General features: G+C 48.0%; 1 protein-coding gene across 1 annotated transcript in view; it reads right to left on the bottom strand.

Annotated features, from left to right (window-relative positions):
• Nucleotides 1-331: 331 nt before the first annotated feature.
• TfAP-2 (transcription factor AP-2) overlaps nucleotides 332-17,112 on the bottom strand; it is a 99,904-nt gene continuing 83,123 nt past the window's right edge. Inside the window, exons 6-7 of the mRNA XM_084579718.1 lie at nucleotides 3,828-3,969; nucleotides 332-647 (exon numbers count right to left, since the gene is read on the bottom strand). Of these exons, the coding sequence (XP_084435844.1) occupies nucleotides 365-647; nucleotides 3,828-3,969 (425 nt within the window). The 3' untranslated portion in view covers nucleotides 332-364. The remainder of the gene's footprint in view (nucleotides 648-3,827; nucleotides 3,970-17,112) is intronic.

Below are 17,112 nucleotides of genomic sequence, written 5' to 3'. Positions count from 1 at the left end.
CATTCTTAAATCCAACGTACCCAGTTAAACAACTTCTAAACGATCGACGTGTTTCTGAAAGCAATTTACTTTGACTCAAGCCATGGACAATAACACGTGAGGTAAGTGGTAATTATGTTTTTGTTTTTTTACACTAGTTTTCAGCTGAATGTCGCGCGTGAAGTTTACGTCAGCGACAACCCACTAACCGCATCCATCTTTTCTCAGAGCCTACAAACCAGACAGCGGTTTTTCGATTACTTCTCCAGCTGCTGCTATCCGCAGGCTGTGTCGCAGAGCAAGGTGGAAGGGTCACATGAAGCGGCTACGGCTTCGGCTACGGCTTCGGCTACGGCTTCGGCTACGGACGGGCGACAGCGGCGGCCTACTTCTTTGCGTCTTCTTTCTTGGGGTCTACGGAACCCAGGTGGGTCGCGCCACCGGGGTAGCTGTTGATCTGTTTCTCGAGGTACTTGACCGACTCGTTCAAGAAGTTCTGCACAGCCGTCAGCGCGGCCACGATGGCCGGACTGCCGAAGCCGTGCGTGATGAGCGAGAAATGTGTGAGGTGGCGCTGTATGTTCGGCTCGAGAATGTTCTGCGGCCGCGTGTTGCACAGCGGGGACCGGTCCTGGTTCAGCAAGTCCACGAACTCTTTTACCATGCCCCTGCAAGGCAACGGAACCAAGAACAACTTGAGAAAATGTTGCATGGAAAGAGTCTATTCAGGATGGCGACGCGGACTCGATATCATTCATCCTTAGAAGTATAACTTAGACAGAGACAAGAGCCAAACACTCAATGTATTCTCCTGAACATCCAGAAAGTTGTCCACTGCTGTTCCGCTTTTGTCAGTGGTCACGTAGACTACTCACTTCTCGGTTCAAAGTACGGCGCTCTACTGCATGGCTAAAACATTTCAAAGCAAGCAGGTTGGCGACCAGCACATAAAGCCAAAAACCCTTTGCCTCTTTATTACAGATTGTTACTACACCACTATGTCAAAACAGCACGGCTCGTACACACTAGCGAACAACCGATCAATGAATACGCCAAACTGTCGTCGCCTGTGAACAGCTAGCATATTAGACGCCGCTAGGTTTGATGAGATGACCGTTAGTATAACTTGATCAGCGAGGATAGAGGCGATCGTAAAACCTCATAAAATGCTGCTAACCAAATGAATTTGTATACAGCGCTTGATATTCCTGGACACGTTGCAGCAAAAAATGGTAGTTTCGTACCCGCTGTGTCCAGTGTCCTTTGTCAGCCTATCGTAAAACCTGCAGGACCAAGTCGTGAGAAAGTGATGGCGTTTGAAAAGTCGGGTATTATGTTCGTTTACAAATCTTTTCACTAGGAAGCACAATACCAAACTAATGAATGGTATCCACCTTGCATTGAAGCTTGTCGCTCATCTATACTGTTATCAAGTGCACTCAGTTCTAAACAAAAATTTGGAATGCACGGCACAATCGAAATTTACTTGCATTACAACGAGAGATTTAGGTGTTGCTGGAAATTTTCCAGTTGGCTTCTAGTTAAATTTATTTCAGACCTTCCTTCACCAGGCGTCAATTAGAAAACGATCCACACTTAAAAACCCGCATTCAGAGCAATAAGAATCCACTTACTCCGATCAAGTGACAACTGTAACCAATATTACGTACGCAAGGACGTGTATTGGAAAAACATTGCTCTGTCACACTCAATTTCAGCTATGGGATGTTGTCGGGCTGGAACACTAATTAGGTGTTCCTTCCAAGATAGAGCCCAATGCACGTACCGGATAGCACGAACAAAAGCAACCATTAGATGTCAGGATGGAAGGAAAAAAATCAGTGCTACAGTCATTCCCAACAACGCAGACCGCTTTATTCCGATAAGGCACGCAACCTAAGCATTAATGCGGTAACGCGGGCGTCTTGGCGCAGAAAATTTGAAGCCTCGAACGACGCCGCTTTCACCGGGAAGCGACTTGGGCAATAATGGGCTAGCGCGGGTCAATGCCAAATCGTGTGGCCCATTCGTAGAACCCAGAAGGGCATGAGCCCAAAAAACCAGTTCCCTAAGGATTCGCCAACTGTGTCTTCGTGTGCCAGGCAAGGGAACGATTTCGGTAACAACGTCTGAAGTTTCGATTACGACTGTCTGTCTGTGGGTACAACGAAGCGAAACAAGAAATAAGGTGACAGGCATGCGGACGAAAGACTTAAAGAAAGCCCGCGACACCTGAAAAGAAAAAGAAGAGAAAAAGGGCAGGGAAGAAAAGACTGTTGACCAATCCAACATTTTTGCCCCTACACGACGTAATCACCTCGGCCAATGAGGAAAGAGGAAAAGAAACGCTAAGCGGACCTAATAACAGGGTCTGTGCCGCGCCCGCCGTTATTATTCACATCCATCAGCGAGTTTCTCCTTTCTTGCTGCTCCGTTCATTTTCGGCCCGACCGGGCGCGCCAGAGTTTTCGCGAGCGGCCGCTAGGTGACGGCACTCTCCTCCCCGCCACCATGGGCCGATAGTCGTTTGACTAGCGCCTACCATCGGCACGACGCGGCTTTGCGTAAAATGGCCGCTGCCGCCGCCTAAATGTCGCGCGCCGGCGCGGTCTTCGGGACCAGTAATTGCAATAAATACCGCGAGCGCTTCTGAATTACAATCAGGGGAGTTATTATGGCCCTCTGGTTCCCCAAGAAAAAGAAGACGACGAAGCCGTGCGCTCGGTTTGGCCGCATTTCCAGCGGGCTGGCAGCGAAGCGTATAGAAGCTGTAGTTGCATGTGTGTATAAGCCGCCGCGCGTTCTGGCCGCCCTTGCGTGTGATGTTAGGAAGCCAAGCCACGACGGGGAGCAATTAGTGGGCTTCCGAAAGGTCACCGATCCAAAAGAGACGAACGCTGTGAGCGAGAAAAGAAAATTACCAAGCGAAGTCAAAGCGCGCAAGCGCCAAACGAGTTGCGGAAGGATGCATGAATATTTCTGTCGTACGCTTAAGTACAAGCGTCGACGTTCACCTAAACACGGTCGCAGCACAGTCCCCGCTCAGCAGTGCCCTCGCTGAAGAATCACAATCTTTAGCGACGAGCTCAATTTGGAACGCGATAGTGCTCATCAGCCGAGTGACACGTAATGAGAGACCAATAAGGCGACGCCCTCCCAAAATACCAGTGGGCCTCGAGCTTAATGTGCCCGTTAAAGGATTCTGTCGAGAAAAAATAAAAATATGGAACAGCAACCAGCTTTCAAAGGTTGTCGACCCCTCAAGTTCTGCATAGAAAAGTACTTTAGCAAAGTGTGCAAGTCAGCTACTGGAAGATGAACGACATAAACAGGTGCAAGACAGCCTCTACAGTGGGGAATAATCAATCGAAAATATATTATGGCCTCAGTCATCACATTATCAATGCTGACGTCCCATTTGAGATGGCGAATCTAACAAATAAGGAAACCAGAGGAGCAAGTTCATATGTTAATGTGAAAAAAAAAAAAAACGAAAAAAAAAGACCTAAATATTTGCCATAATGAGCTCAGTGAAGTTTACACTCAATGTATAATGGAACCGCGAATATTCAGTGATGCATATACAACCAATAGCATGCCGTCAGTAGTATATGACATCGTTCGGATTTAGGCGCCCACATATAAGAGGCAGATATCCTGAAAAAGTGGATTCTGGTGATTGCGGCATACGCCTCTCCACAGAGTAAAATGAAGGCCCACTTGTAGGCATGCACGATTTGCGTAAACAAGTTATGTTAAGCGGGCGTTCCCGTGACGAGCGCTGTAAGGTGACAAGGCCTCCGACATATGCGCATAAAAGCAACGTCAAAAGAGAAAGGGTGACTCACTTTGTGGCAAGCAGCACTTCTTTTCTGCGGTAGAGGTCGGTTGGTTCGGCGTGATTTCTACACAGGTACTCCGCCACTTGTCTGGAAGGGAACTCGGTCTCGCAAACGTAACCGAAGTCCCGGGCTAAGTGGATGGCTTCGCCTGCGGGACAGGAGACTCACATTCAGTTGGCGCCAAAACCATACATTGCAAAATCACTTTTGAAAAGGAATTAAATTACGTTACTAATTACTTTGCTGAAGATCGCAGAAAAGTAATTAAATTACATTACTCATTACTGCTCCAAAAAGTAACAAAACTGCATTACAATTACTTTTACTGAGTAATTCAATTACTTTGGAATTACTTTCTAGTTTCCATAAAAGCAAAAACTAAGTAAAGCTATTAAACAAAACAACTTGTTCTCCAGAGTATTCTAGTTCTGCTCAATTCTGTCTCCTTTTGCCAATCCGTTACGCTGGCTTCGGACTGCACGTCGTTCCTGCTTTCGCGCCCTCTACCATTTGTTGTCTATTGAAGGAGTGATGGCGCACTTTAGTAAGAGTAATTTCGAGAGGAATTAATTACTTTGCTGTGAAATTACTACCAAAAAGTAATTCACTACATTACTAAATTACCAAACTGAAATTACCATTGCATTACAAATTACGAGAAAAGTAATTAAATTACAGTAATTTCATTACTGTAATTCAATTACTGCCATGTCTGGCCAAAACCCACAAAGCAAACATTTATCACGGTGACCATTTGGGGCTAGTTGGTGCGAATCTAGCATAATGAACCAGCGAAAGACACGAAAGACACAAAAGCACAAGAAGTTTGCTAACAACTGAGGTTTTTACTGGATAAAACGTCCGGTCAAGGAACCAAATGACATATCAAACGCTCACAAGGGGACAAGTAAGTCTCGATTCAACACAGTGTTGCGAGGACGATGACAACCAAAGGCACGCAAACCTGAACTTATGTCGCTTAATACGTACGTGCGTGCACTGCTGCTTAACAATCTAACCTCTTTATTGGCGAGCAATAGTGACGGTGCACCAATGCGCTTATTACTGCATTACATCCTAACGTAATAGGCCTCCACAAGAGCGCTTTCCTGCCTACCCTTTCCTTTTCCGATTACTGAAATACTGTCGAAATCAGGAACACAGTTTTCACATTCTCTGCAGTGACGAGGGAGCACAGTTGTTAGTCCAACGCTGTCTCGTGTACTTCTCTTCTTGTGTTTCTGTGTCTTTTGCTGGTTTGCTGCTGATGTTACAATCGAAAGGCAAAGGCAAATAGTAGAATATATATATATATACTCCCAACTCCCAAGGATAGGTTAGAAGCACTAAAAATGCCTACGGAAGTACAAGGTTGGACACCCATCACCTTGGCTCAGGTAGGCGCGAAATTCGCAGGTCGTAGGTTCGTATCCCACCGGCGATATGTGCTTGCCTTTCTTCTACTTTCCAATCAGTTATCTTCATGATCAGATTATTGGTTCACATTGATCAACAACAAACCAAAAGTCCCATAAGCTTTCCTTTGTGTCAGTGGCTCCTTTTTTACTGTTCTGCTGATGTTTCTCGAACATGGGCACGTGGCACAGCGAAACGAGACCACGGAAGGATAACAGGAGATTTTAAAAATGGAGAGAATGAAAAAAAGAAAAGTCTGAAAACAATTACGACATTCCCTAATGCGAAACTTGAACGCAAGTCTTTAGCTTTTTTCGCAAAGTGAAAGAGAACGCCAGGGGACAGCGCAGAGAGAGAGAGAGGGAAAGCATCTAGGGCGTTTAGTGAAGCCCGCACTCTGTCCGGCGGGACGTCCAGGGTGTCCGACGAGCGAGCGGCGCAGAGCTCGTGGCTCTTATTGCTCCTCTTCTGAGAAATTCACTCTGTCTCGTGACTCTCTGGTGGCTCGTGACTCTCATTCGCTCTGTTACATCGGCGCCAACAGCGCCGGCAGCAACGCGGCACAACCGCCGGATGGACGCATAAAAGCTGCACTCTAATAATTATGGGCAAAGTGTTCCTAAGCACGAGCGGGGCACTCATTTTCTTAATAAATCGACCCCACCAATGTGTTGGCATGCAGTCGTACGCGCTGCCGAGCTCCTCACTCAGCGTACTTACTGATCTTATTGACTGTCGCCAGACGTACCCAACGGTATTCACTCCGCCCGAAGGCCTGGCCGTTATCCGGCATCTCAGGAGAGATCACTGTCTCAGTAGCAGTTAGATGTGCGGTGTGCAGCAGACAACATACAGAGAACTTTCTTGAGCGTCGTCCAACTTCCTTGGCGGAGGCAATATCTGTCAGACATTTCCTTCTTTTTTTCTTTCGTTAGTTTTTTCTAATGTGCAAATACAGCTGCATTGGGGCACTTGTCAAAGCATGTTGCCATAAATAAACTGCAAGAGAAACAGATGTAGGCTCATTTCGTTGAAATTATTTGTTGCCTCGTAATTCAGCGGAGTGGAGTTTGTTTCGTTGAAAGGAAAATGTCTCCACTTATACGCTGACTTGTTTGTTTGTTTTTTTTTTGTTTTTTTTTTTTTGCGTGTGGTATGAGGAGAACGCTTTTGCAGGCTAGTTAGTGCATTATTGAAATTGGTTTTTCAGCGCAGACACACAAACGCAGGAAAGAACGAAGTGACAGAACAGAGCGCTACTAACAACACAAGTTGTTAGTATCGCTCTGTTCTGTCATTTCGTTCTTTCCTGTGTTCGTCTGTCTGCACTGTAAACCAATTTCAATATGAGGAGACCCGTTCATGAGGAAACTTTAGGCTAAAAATTATTAGAATAGTCGTAAACTTTCAATCATAATTATCGCTCTCACCGCCGAATAACCTTAAAAATACGTGATTCGTGATACCGTTTTTTGTTGCTGAACTGCTAACGGTACATATTACCGTATCCTCATGCGTATTCCTGGTACCACCGGAGGTTGAACGATGCCTCTTTCTGGATTGTCATCCGCAATTCTGACACCAGTCCTGGAGCCGAAGGGTGCCTACCCCTGGAACCCAGTCCGTGACCTTGGTATACCACTCTGAAGGCCGAACAATGTCTACACCTGCAGCTAGATTCGTAATACTGGTACTGTACACGGGGGGCGAAGAGTGGCTACTCCCGAAGCCCGATTTGTGATTCCGGTATTATACATGGAGGCCCCGGACAGTGCATATTGCTGCAGCCCGATTCGTAACCTTGGTAATTTACACACACACACACACACACACACACACACACACACACACACACACACACACACACACACACACACACACACACACACACACACACACACACACACACACACACACACACACACACACACACACACACACACACACACACACACACACACACACACACACACACACACACACACACACACACGCACGCACGCACGCACGCACGCACGCACGCACACACACGCACGCACGCACGCACGCACGCACGCACGCACGCACGCACGCACGCACGCACGCACGCACACACACACACACACACACACACACACACACACACACACACACACACACACACACACACACACACACACACACACACACACACACACACACACACACACACACACACACACACACACACACACACACACACACACACACACATATATATATATATATGCACGTAGAGACCGCTGAGTACCTATTCTTGGAGCCCGGCTCTTATTCCTAGTACCACTCTTAGAGACCGAACGATACCACTGTAAAACTCAAACGCCGATTAACTCTGGAAAAAGCTCGGTAATCCATTGGCACCACTGCGGAGGCCGAACCATGCCTATTCCCGAAGCCTGATTCGTATTTCTGGTACCGCTGTAAAGGTCAAACAGGTCCATACCTTGGGTACGCTTATAACCCTGGTATCAAATTTGAGGCCCAACTGAGACTATCCCTGGAGCCCGATCCGCATTCCTGGAATCATTCTGGAGGCCCAGCGATGCATACACCTCAATAAAACTCGATATTGTTTTCTTGCACCACTCTTGAAGCCGAGCACAACCTATTCCTAGAGGCCGATATGCAATCCGGGCCTCGTCTTGGAGTCCGAACGGCGTCTATCCTGGAGCTGGATCTGTAACCCTGCATGGTACTGCCGTCAAGCCTGTTCGGACTCTATTGGCAGGCTTGAACAGGCCCACAGGCATTACCATGTATACATTGTCCAATTCTTGAAGTTTGCCCAATTTAATTCTGGAACAAAGTTCACGTGGCTACACAGGCAGATAATGCGATTCTTTAAATTCCAGCAAGAATCGCGCACATATGTCATGCCGTGATGGAGCTTGCCGCCGAGGAGTACAAAAACAACGGATAGCAGCCAAAATGGCGGCTCCCGTGTGAAGCATAGAGAGGAAATAAGTGATAAAAATCGTAAACAGCGTTAGCCTCTGGATCCTCACGCGCCTGTGTGGTTTGGGAGGCGGGCCACCGGCCAGGAGGCCTCTGAAGTGCCTGTCCATGAAGTGATGAGACCCTCGCGGCCCGTGATGAGGCCCTCGCATTATCGCTGTCCGCGGAGGTCACAGTGGCGCTGACGAAAAGCGAAACAGGAACGACGGACAACAATGAGCACCGTCGACAGGGATGTGGAAGAAACATGCGCGAAGGGATGTCCCATTTTGGAAGGAGATACGACCAACGTGTAAGCGGGAGATGACGCTATTGGGTAGAAGGCTATACACGTATACAAAGATAAATACAAACCAATGTGCATCTCGCTAAAAGCAAGAAGCTCCAAACAAAGCAAGAATAGCGTTCTAATACTGTGCGTTTGGAAACCTGCCTCTTTGCGAAGCATGCACAAATCTGAAGATGCAGCGTTCGCATACCTCCGCGCCGTGAAGACAGAGCGCGCCAGGGGACGGAAAGTGAAAGGATCCCCGAGGAAGAGGAGGACGTAGGAGAGAGGAGAGTCTTCGTTCTTTGACTGACAGCGTCCTCGTTTGAGCGGCAGCACAAAAGCCGCACGCGCGTCGAAATAAGCTTTCTCGAAGGTCGCCGCCGCGGAAAGCCGGCAAAATACCTGGCCGATCGACCACGGCGCACGTGTGAGGGAAGCCGTCTTTAACATTCCCCGCATCTCGGCGAACTGACGCGCTCACGACTGCGGCGGGATGGGAATGGGAGATTGTTTAGCGGTTCCTCCCGTTGCTACTGCTGCTGTTTACGCTGCCTGCCAGTGCCTTCACACGCCTTGTTCACAAGGTCGGACCTCATGCAGATTTGCGTGGGGTGACGGCATATATATACGCCAGTTATCGTTGAAGAAAGCCACAAAGGACAGAAAAGGAAAGCCCGAAGGTTGTACCACTGAAAGCTTAGGTTAACAACTCGAACGTGGGCTGCCGCTTCGGTCTTTGCCAGTGCCTTTCATGCCCGTCCGCGAACCGTGTGTCTAACGAAAGGAAGCAAAGCAAGCGACGCTATGAACGCAAGCAAAGGAAAGGAGGAAAGAATAAAAGGGCTGGGAGTGTTCTTCTAGATTCCGTATTTAAGCCGCATACGCCACGGGTCTGGCACCTGCGTAAAGACCGTAAGATATCGGCACTACAGGACACGAGAACCGGCGCTTGAACGCTACTAAGCGGTTATCATAAGGATGCCGAAGCACGGTCGGATACTCTATGTAACGCTGTGCAGGAGGCGCTTGAAATGGCAGACAAAGAAATGCCGCCAGCATGTTGTGAAAGGAATATCACATGCTGTAGGCGCCTGAAGACAAACTGTGCGACAGAAATTGCAGCTGTTTTGTGGACATGTCGCAGGCGGCTGTGAAGGTTCCATATAGCCTGAAATCTGAAATCCATATTCTTGAAATCTAATCCAGATCCTCCATTCTAAATTGTCTTTCGTGGAATGCCTGTAACAGGTAAGAGTTACAACACACACACACCAAAATACTTACACACGTAGGCGTATACGGAATTACTAAGTGCTGTTGCACACGTGCAGTGGCAGGTGCGTTTGTCATCTGGTGGTGGAGCAGGCAATCGGTAATCCAGCTCGTGCGCGCTACGGTAAGACAAAAATTATGGAGACGCTGAAGCTTCTCCGCCTTAGTTGTAAACGCAATAGAACCTTGAACACTGCATTTGCATTCCATGAATTATCTATATTTTTAATATATTTGGCTCAAAGGAAGCGGAAGGTGCAATATTCAAACTTGTTTTGTGGACACCTGAACCACGCCGTTAGGGAAGGGAGGAAGGTGGGAGTGAAAGTGAAAAGCGAGAGAAAGAGAAGCCGTAGTGGAGGGCTGCGGAGTAATTTCGACCACGTGGGAATCTTTAACGAGCGCTGACATCGCACAGCACACGGACGTCTCTTCGTTTCTCCTCCCTCGAAACGCAGCCGCCGGCGGTCGGAATCGAACCCGGGTACTCCGGCACAAGCTCGGCCGCCGATGGCTCCGTTTAAAGATGTTTTGAGGGGAAAAGAAGGCGAAGTATCTGCCTAACATCATATTGACGCCTGCACTTAATTTGTATATTGAATTATAAGAAGACGCAGTATCCTCACAGTTCTCGGTGAACACATGAACCTCGCAGTAAGGGAAGAAAGAGATACCACCGGCTGCTACTGGGCCTACAGGGCTGGACGCCTAGGGGCCCCTTAGCCCTTTGTGGCGAAGGCTCTTTTGCCACCGGTGTTGCGGTATACCTGTCGTGCACGCCATCATCGCACTCGCCTCTTCGTTGGCTAGTTGTAGCGGCTCGCGTATTTTGAAGCGAAAGCTTCACTACACCAGGTAGTTCGAGCCGTCGGGTACGCGCGTCGGGTATGCACAGTTTTCACTTTCAAGTGACCTTGACAGATACTGCGCCTTTCCTTTCTTATAAACCAATTTAAAATGGAAGCGAAAACTTCACAACAGGTCTTCGTGCGACGCTGAATTTGCCCTTCATATGACCTTGACCTAATTAAATGTGGGTGTCCACATTTTTGTCACAATTAAGGTCAAGGACAGATACTGCGTCTTTCCTTTCTTATAAACCCATCCACAATATACAAGAAAAAATATGAAAACATCACCTTGACCTTGCTAGGCGCAGGTGTCCACAATTTCGTGGCTTCCATTCAAAAGTATAGGCGGTTTGGCGCACAATCCGCGCTAGGCTATGACGTGGCAAAGTTTCATTTTCACCTCTTTATCCAGTTTCCTTAATGATCATCAGGTATTTATTGATGTCCGGCACTATGTTACAACAGCGCACCTGAGCGCGCCTCTTGTGCGGTGCTGCCCTGTTGTTCCCGCCTGTTGAGTGCTCTGCTCAGAAGCCCGACCTCCCGCAGAGGGAGGCCAAGTCCTACCTGCCTTGTGATTACAATAATCAGGCCCCGGAAATTGTAACGGTCGCCGAGTTGAAAGAGCTAGAGGTCGCAGAATACGAGCCACGAAAAAGATAAAAATTAAGCAACGAGATGGCTCGACGGAGAATCGGCATAGTGGACGGAGGCAGAGTTGTGTGTACATTGAGCAGAGAAGGGTTGTGAGGTTGTTACGTAGCGCGGCAAGGCGCAAAGCGGTCTTTGAACTTTCAGCGCGGAAGATGAATTGCCCGTTTGTTCTTTTTGCGGGCCGCTTTTAAAAAGGCAGCGCAATGAAAATGACCACGTGTACTCCGCTCTAACAAGGTTATTATTTTTTTTTTTCGCAGTCGCGGTCACCACAAGTAAGCTTTCTCGCTCAGCTCAAAGGCGAGACCGCTCGCCATGAGCAGGAACGAGCGAAACAAAAATGTAAGCACAATAACAGCTAGGCACATCATGTAGTATAAAAAGAAAGAAAGAAAGAAAGAAAGAAAGAAAGAAAGAAAGAAAGAAAGAAAGAAAGAAAGAAAGAAAGAAAGAAAGAAAGAAAGAAAGAAAGAAAGAAAGAAAGAAAGAAAGAAAGAAAGAAAGAAAGAAAGAAAGAAAGAAAGAAAGCGGCATCGGAGGGACCCGCCGTCGTGCGCTGCCCTTCAGGAAAGAGTCGTCGAAACGCCTTAGCGAGCCAAGTCAAGTCAAGCATACATGGCGCGCCAAGCCAAACTGTAGAGGACTGGCCTCAAATGCAATTACTACACCATCGCCACCCGAGAAGCTCGCTCAAGAAACGAGTCCCCCGCCACCGCCGGTAGTAGCAGTAGCATGCATGCACGATCTCTTTTTGCAGCGCGAGCCGCTATTTCCAGGAGCCCACAGCTAAGGAAAAAGAACGAAAAAACTCCGAACACCTCGACTGCAGCCTCGCTAGCTGGCTGGTTGCAGCTGCAGGATTAACGAGGTGGCAGCCCTCCCGTGTTTTCCATCTCTTTTCTTATTTTTATCGGGTAATTGGGCACCCGCTTTTAATCAGGGATCTGCCCTATAGTAGGCGCCTATAATTCGGCGGCGCGGGGAAAGGGCGGAAAAGCGTCGCGGTTTGGTTCTACCTCCTATTTCTTTTCTTCCAAAAGTATCATTTGTCTATAGACATGACAAAGGCTTTTGCACTTGGGAAAGTAATGTCGGCATCTGTGTCTTTCTTACTAAACATGAGTGACTGTGCCTAACCAGTCTTGGTTCCAACTGTGTTTTTTTTTTTCTATTACCCCAAAAGTATCATTTGTGTCAGATGTGACAAAAGCTGGTGAACTAGAGAAAGTGGTGTTGGTTTCACTGACTCGTTTACCCATCGTTCACGACCTGCCAAACTGATCTCGGTTCATCGCCTTTCCACCCCCCGTCAGTATAATTCGTCCCAGACATGGCAAAAGCTTGTGTACTCGGAAAAGCGGTGTCGGTCTGATTCTATGCCTATGCGATGCCGCCAAGCCCATCTCGGTTACACACAGTTCTTTTCCTACAAAATTATCACTTGTCCCGAACCTGGCAAAAGCTTGCGCACATAGGGAATGCGGCATCGATGTGACTACCCCTTGCGACACCTATTCTTGCGACACCTATCTCGGTTGCGCAGCTTTCTTTCCCTCCAAAGGTATCATTTGTCCCAGACGTGAAAAAAGCTAGTGCACTTGAAAAAGTGATGCTGGCTCGATTTCGTTTTTCTTTTTTTTTTCTTTTTTTAACCCAGCATGACTGACCCTCCTGCCAAAACCATCGCGTTTCACAGCGTTCTTTTAGTCCGAAACTATAATTTCATCGAGATGTCGCGAAGTCTTGCGTACTGAGGAAGGTGTTGTCGGGTCGGCTCTGTTTTTTGTCCAGCATAAGTGAATCGCCAAACCAATATCTGCGTTCCTACTTTTTCTTACACGCCAAATCTTTCATTTGCACTAGGTGTAACAAAAGCTTGAATACTGTGGTGAGAGAGAGAGAGAGTAAACTTTAATTGGTTAACGAAATTGCGTGGGTGATCTCCTCAGTCCAGGATACCATTGGCTTGGGCTGCCTCCTGGGCCCTGGTGAGCAGGCTGCGCTGCTCAGAGAGACCCGCGTAAGCTAGCTCTGCCTCCCACTTAGCTTACCCGTGTGGGCTAGCTCTGCTCCTCACTCAGCTTGGCTGAGTGCTCGAGCTTTGTATTTCTCTAACTGCTCTTTGCAGTTCCATATCATGTCCGAGACTGTCCGGATGTCCGAGACTTCACCGCATGCAGTGCATGTGTTATTTTTGAATTTTTAGGACCAGATTTTGTGGTACTTTGCTAGGTTTGGGAATGTCGTAGCCTGTATGTTCCTCCAGGCTACTGCCTCCTGTCCGCTGAGGTCTTTGTGTGGTTCTGCGTATCGTTTGCTTCCTAATTTTAAGTATTGTATTAGTTCCCCGTATGTGAGAGGAGTTGAAGGCTCTGGGGCAGCCGGCGCAGGTGCCCGGAAAGTATGCATTCGGGCTATCCTGTCGGCTGCCTCGTTGCCGTCGATTCTTTCGTGTGCCGGTATCCACAGGATTGTGTGCTTCAAGTTGCCAGTCTTTTTTTCCTGCTTCATTATTCGGTGTGCCGGTTTGCATACGCGTATCAGGAGGAAGGCACGACAGGCCTTTTGGGAATCGTTGAGTATTATGTGTTTTCTACCTTGGCTGCTGGCGTGTTTAACTGCAAGAGCGATTGCAACTTCCTCTGCATCTTCTATGTAGTTATTGGTCTCGACCGATGAGCTGGTCACCTCTCTTCCAGTGTGGTCAACTGTGGTGGCTACCGCCGCTTTTCTTCCCAGATATGGACTGGCGTCTACACAGAGTAGGTCGCTATTGCTTCTGACGACGTTGTTTTGTATGTGTTGTTTTGCGTTTTGTGTTTTGTCGTCTTTCGTTGCTATGTTAGGGGGTCCGTGTTTTGGGGGATTGGAAGGACCTGGTATTCAGCTCTGCTTTCGGGAGTGAGTGTTTCTCTTGGGGGGTTAGTTTTCTCGTCGATGGGTCAACCCATGATGTTGAGCAGGTGTCTACTAGTCCGACTTTGTTCTAGTCTACGCTTGACAGACCAGGATTGCTTCTTTGTGTAAAGCGGAGTTGGTTTAGCTCCCTTTCTTGTCTGAAAGGGAGATTTCAAAAACATGTGCGAATGCACATTTCTTGTGTCATGCGTGACGTGGAGAGGAATTGCGCACTAAGCGTGACCGCAAGAACTATCAATAGAGAAAAAATAATAATAACATTGCACTAACTGGATTTTTAAATCGCTCCAGAACGAAGAGGTCACCTGTTTCCTGTAACGTTCGACCTGCGGTCGATGGTTCACAAGACCCCCATCACTATCACTATCATCATCGGCCAAGTTCTCACCCTACAACAGAAAGGCCTCTCCTCCTGACCTCTAGCCGGGTACTTTTTGCGGTCCCTATCCATCTAAGGTAGCTTCAATTTCATATCGCCGCCCAACAATTTGCTGCACAGTAGATAAACTCTCCCAAGACCTTTGGAGTGCACTCTGTTCTCTTAAATGGATATACCTGTTGCGTGCACTGCGTGTTTTCGGCCAAATGAATGTTCTCATCATCACTTCGGCCTACACAGGGAGAGTTAGGAGGTTTATGGCACCTAACCAAGCTTAGAATAGTACCATGCTGTTCCCATATGGGAACAGCATGTGGAAACAGCATGGTCAATGATTTATGTTAAAGGTTCTCCGAAATACTTAGTCATCGATCGTTCACAAAAAAAAAAAAAAAAAATACATAGCTGCAGAGTAGAAAAAGTAAGGCAAGTAAGTAAATAAGTGTGTTAGCGTTTATTTACTACCTGACTGTATTCGTGCCTATCGTAAAGCTAAACCAGAAAAGTAGTTTTTTCAGGTGTCCAGAAGCGTGCCGCAGTTACTTTGTGCTTCTCTTTGCTTCTCTCTCTTTTGCACAGGACGGAGCGAGGAACATTATTTAAATTCCAGCCACCGGTGTGGTCCGTGCCCCGCCTGTTTGAGACCGTCCGCTGCGGCACGCGGCGGTGTTTCATTTTCGGTCAAAGTGAAACCGAGCACAACCTGCAGCGGCAGCCACTTCGTGACTTGCGCTGCATAATGCGCCAAAGCAGTCACGGGTTCCGGAGCTGCAAATCTGTGCAACGCTGCACAAGGCAAGGCAGGCACTGTGCCACCCGCATAACGTGGGGGACCAACTCAAACCTGTTCGGAGGCTTAAGAATGGCTCAAGATTGGTCGATACGCCTTCACAGCGAAGCCAGTCGCACCACCGAACTTTAAAGTAACACAGAGGAATACAACGTGGGATTATCTTAGAAATTGAACAGTTCTGCCTTCGGTGGCACTGGTGGCGCTTCTTTAGCAACAGTAGGCGCATCTGTTAATGAGAATGTTCTTTTAGCTGCCTCTCAATTTGAACTTACGGCGTTGCTGACGATGACGAGAATACCGGAGACTCTGTGATCACCATATGGAAGTGGCTGGTGGCATATCATAGCCTGGGAGGTCCGAAAAAAAAATTGCAATTGACGTCATCGCGTTAGATCATGCAAAGCTGTGAACGGCAGCAACCGCTTTTCATGTTATGGTAATATCAGGCTTATTTTACGAGCTCAGTTTTCAAAGTAAATGACCTGTTTATCATCATAATTCGGTAATCATTCGAGAGCGGCCAACTTCAATATTTATTCAGTGTCCTCGTAAAGCATTGGCCGATCGCAAGCATCGTCGGAAGGATCATTGCGAATTCCGTTCTTGTCTGGCTAGCGTCATCTGTGTAACATCCGAATCCGTACACTGTTCGTAGAAGGTGGAAGCGTGGTAGATTAGTGTAGTAACGGGCCTATCCATCAGCGAGACGCCATCCACTAACGAGCGAAAGCTCGTGACTGGGTGTAATGAAACCCCACTCAGCACACGACTAACGTAATAGAAAAACGAGGCGTCGTCCTATTGTCGCGCACACGTTGCCGAATGGCGAATGGGCGTTGTACACTTCGCTTTGGGGAAAAAAAAAAATACGGGTCGACGAGAGATAAGCGAAAACCCTGATTTCAGGCGCGGATGATCGATCGCCCCCCGATGTCGCGCGCACACACACGAGCACCGAACCGGCCGACGCCAAGCACGCCAGTTCGGACCGTTATAATTCAGATTGCTTGCAGTGGCCGCCGGCGTTGCAGTAAGAACAGTTGTGCACAAACAAAAACAGCGGTGAACCGCCTCTATACCACAGCCGCCAACACTCTATAAACCTTTCTAAAGTAAAGACACCGAAGCGGAGGATAAAGATGAGAGGAGATACGAGCCGCGAATTGAACTCGCAATTTAGTAAGTCTATTAGGACCCGGATGTGTCACCGCACGCACAGAGCACGGGGTGTATTCAGAGCGAACCGCAAAGCTGCGAATGAACCGCGATGGATAGTATTGGAAGCAATGTGGCAGCCGGCCGAGAAGCGAGGCCCGAGATTGCCATCTCTCCTGGTCCGCGTGTACATAGACTCTTCGTTCGGGTATACATTCACGTTCGGAGAGTTTTGGTCGAGCAGCGGTTGCGCTTCTGGGCGGCGAGGATCGTCCGGGATGCGCGCTTGCGGTGAATGGAAAACCGGTCTGCTCGCGACTAATTCCGATAAGAAGTGCGACGCGGTCGCCGAAGGGCTTTGCCGACCTCACCTCCGCGAATCGGTGGACGGATATTCTGCGCCTTGAAGTGTTATTTTGAGGCATATTCGAATGTCGGTGCATGCATGCCTGCTTGTATAAGACAGTGACAGGTCACGTTGCCAGGTTCATCGTTTCCCCAGGAGGATCCAGGGGAATGTAGATGAAACATTCAGCAGGAGACTCCGTATGATAGCGGAAGATGAGAAATGGCCTTCGCACTGCTAGCCACAGATATGAGCTACT

The sequence above is a fragment of the Amblyomma maculatum genome, chromosome 9 (assembly GCF_055883805.1).
Source record: "Amblyomma maculatum isolate TAMU_Amacu chromosome 9, ASM5588380v1, whole genome shotgun sequence".
NCBI lineage: Eukaryota > Metazoa > Arthropoda > Arachnida > Ixodida > Ixodidae > Amblyomma > Amblyomma maculatum.
Note: the sequence above shows the minus strand (reverse complement) of the source record. Positions and strands in the feature narration are given on the sequence as shown.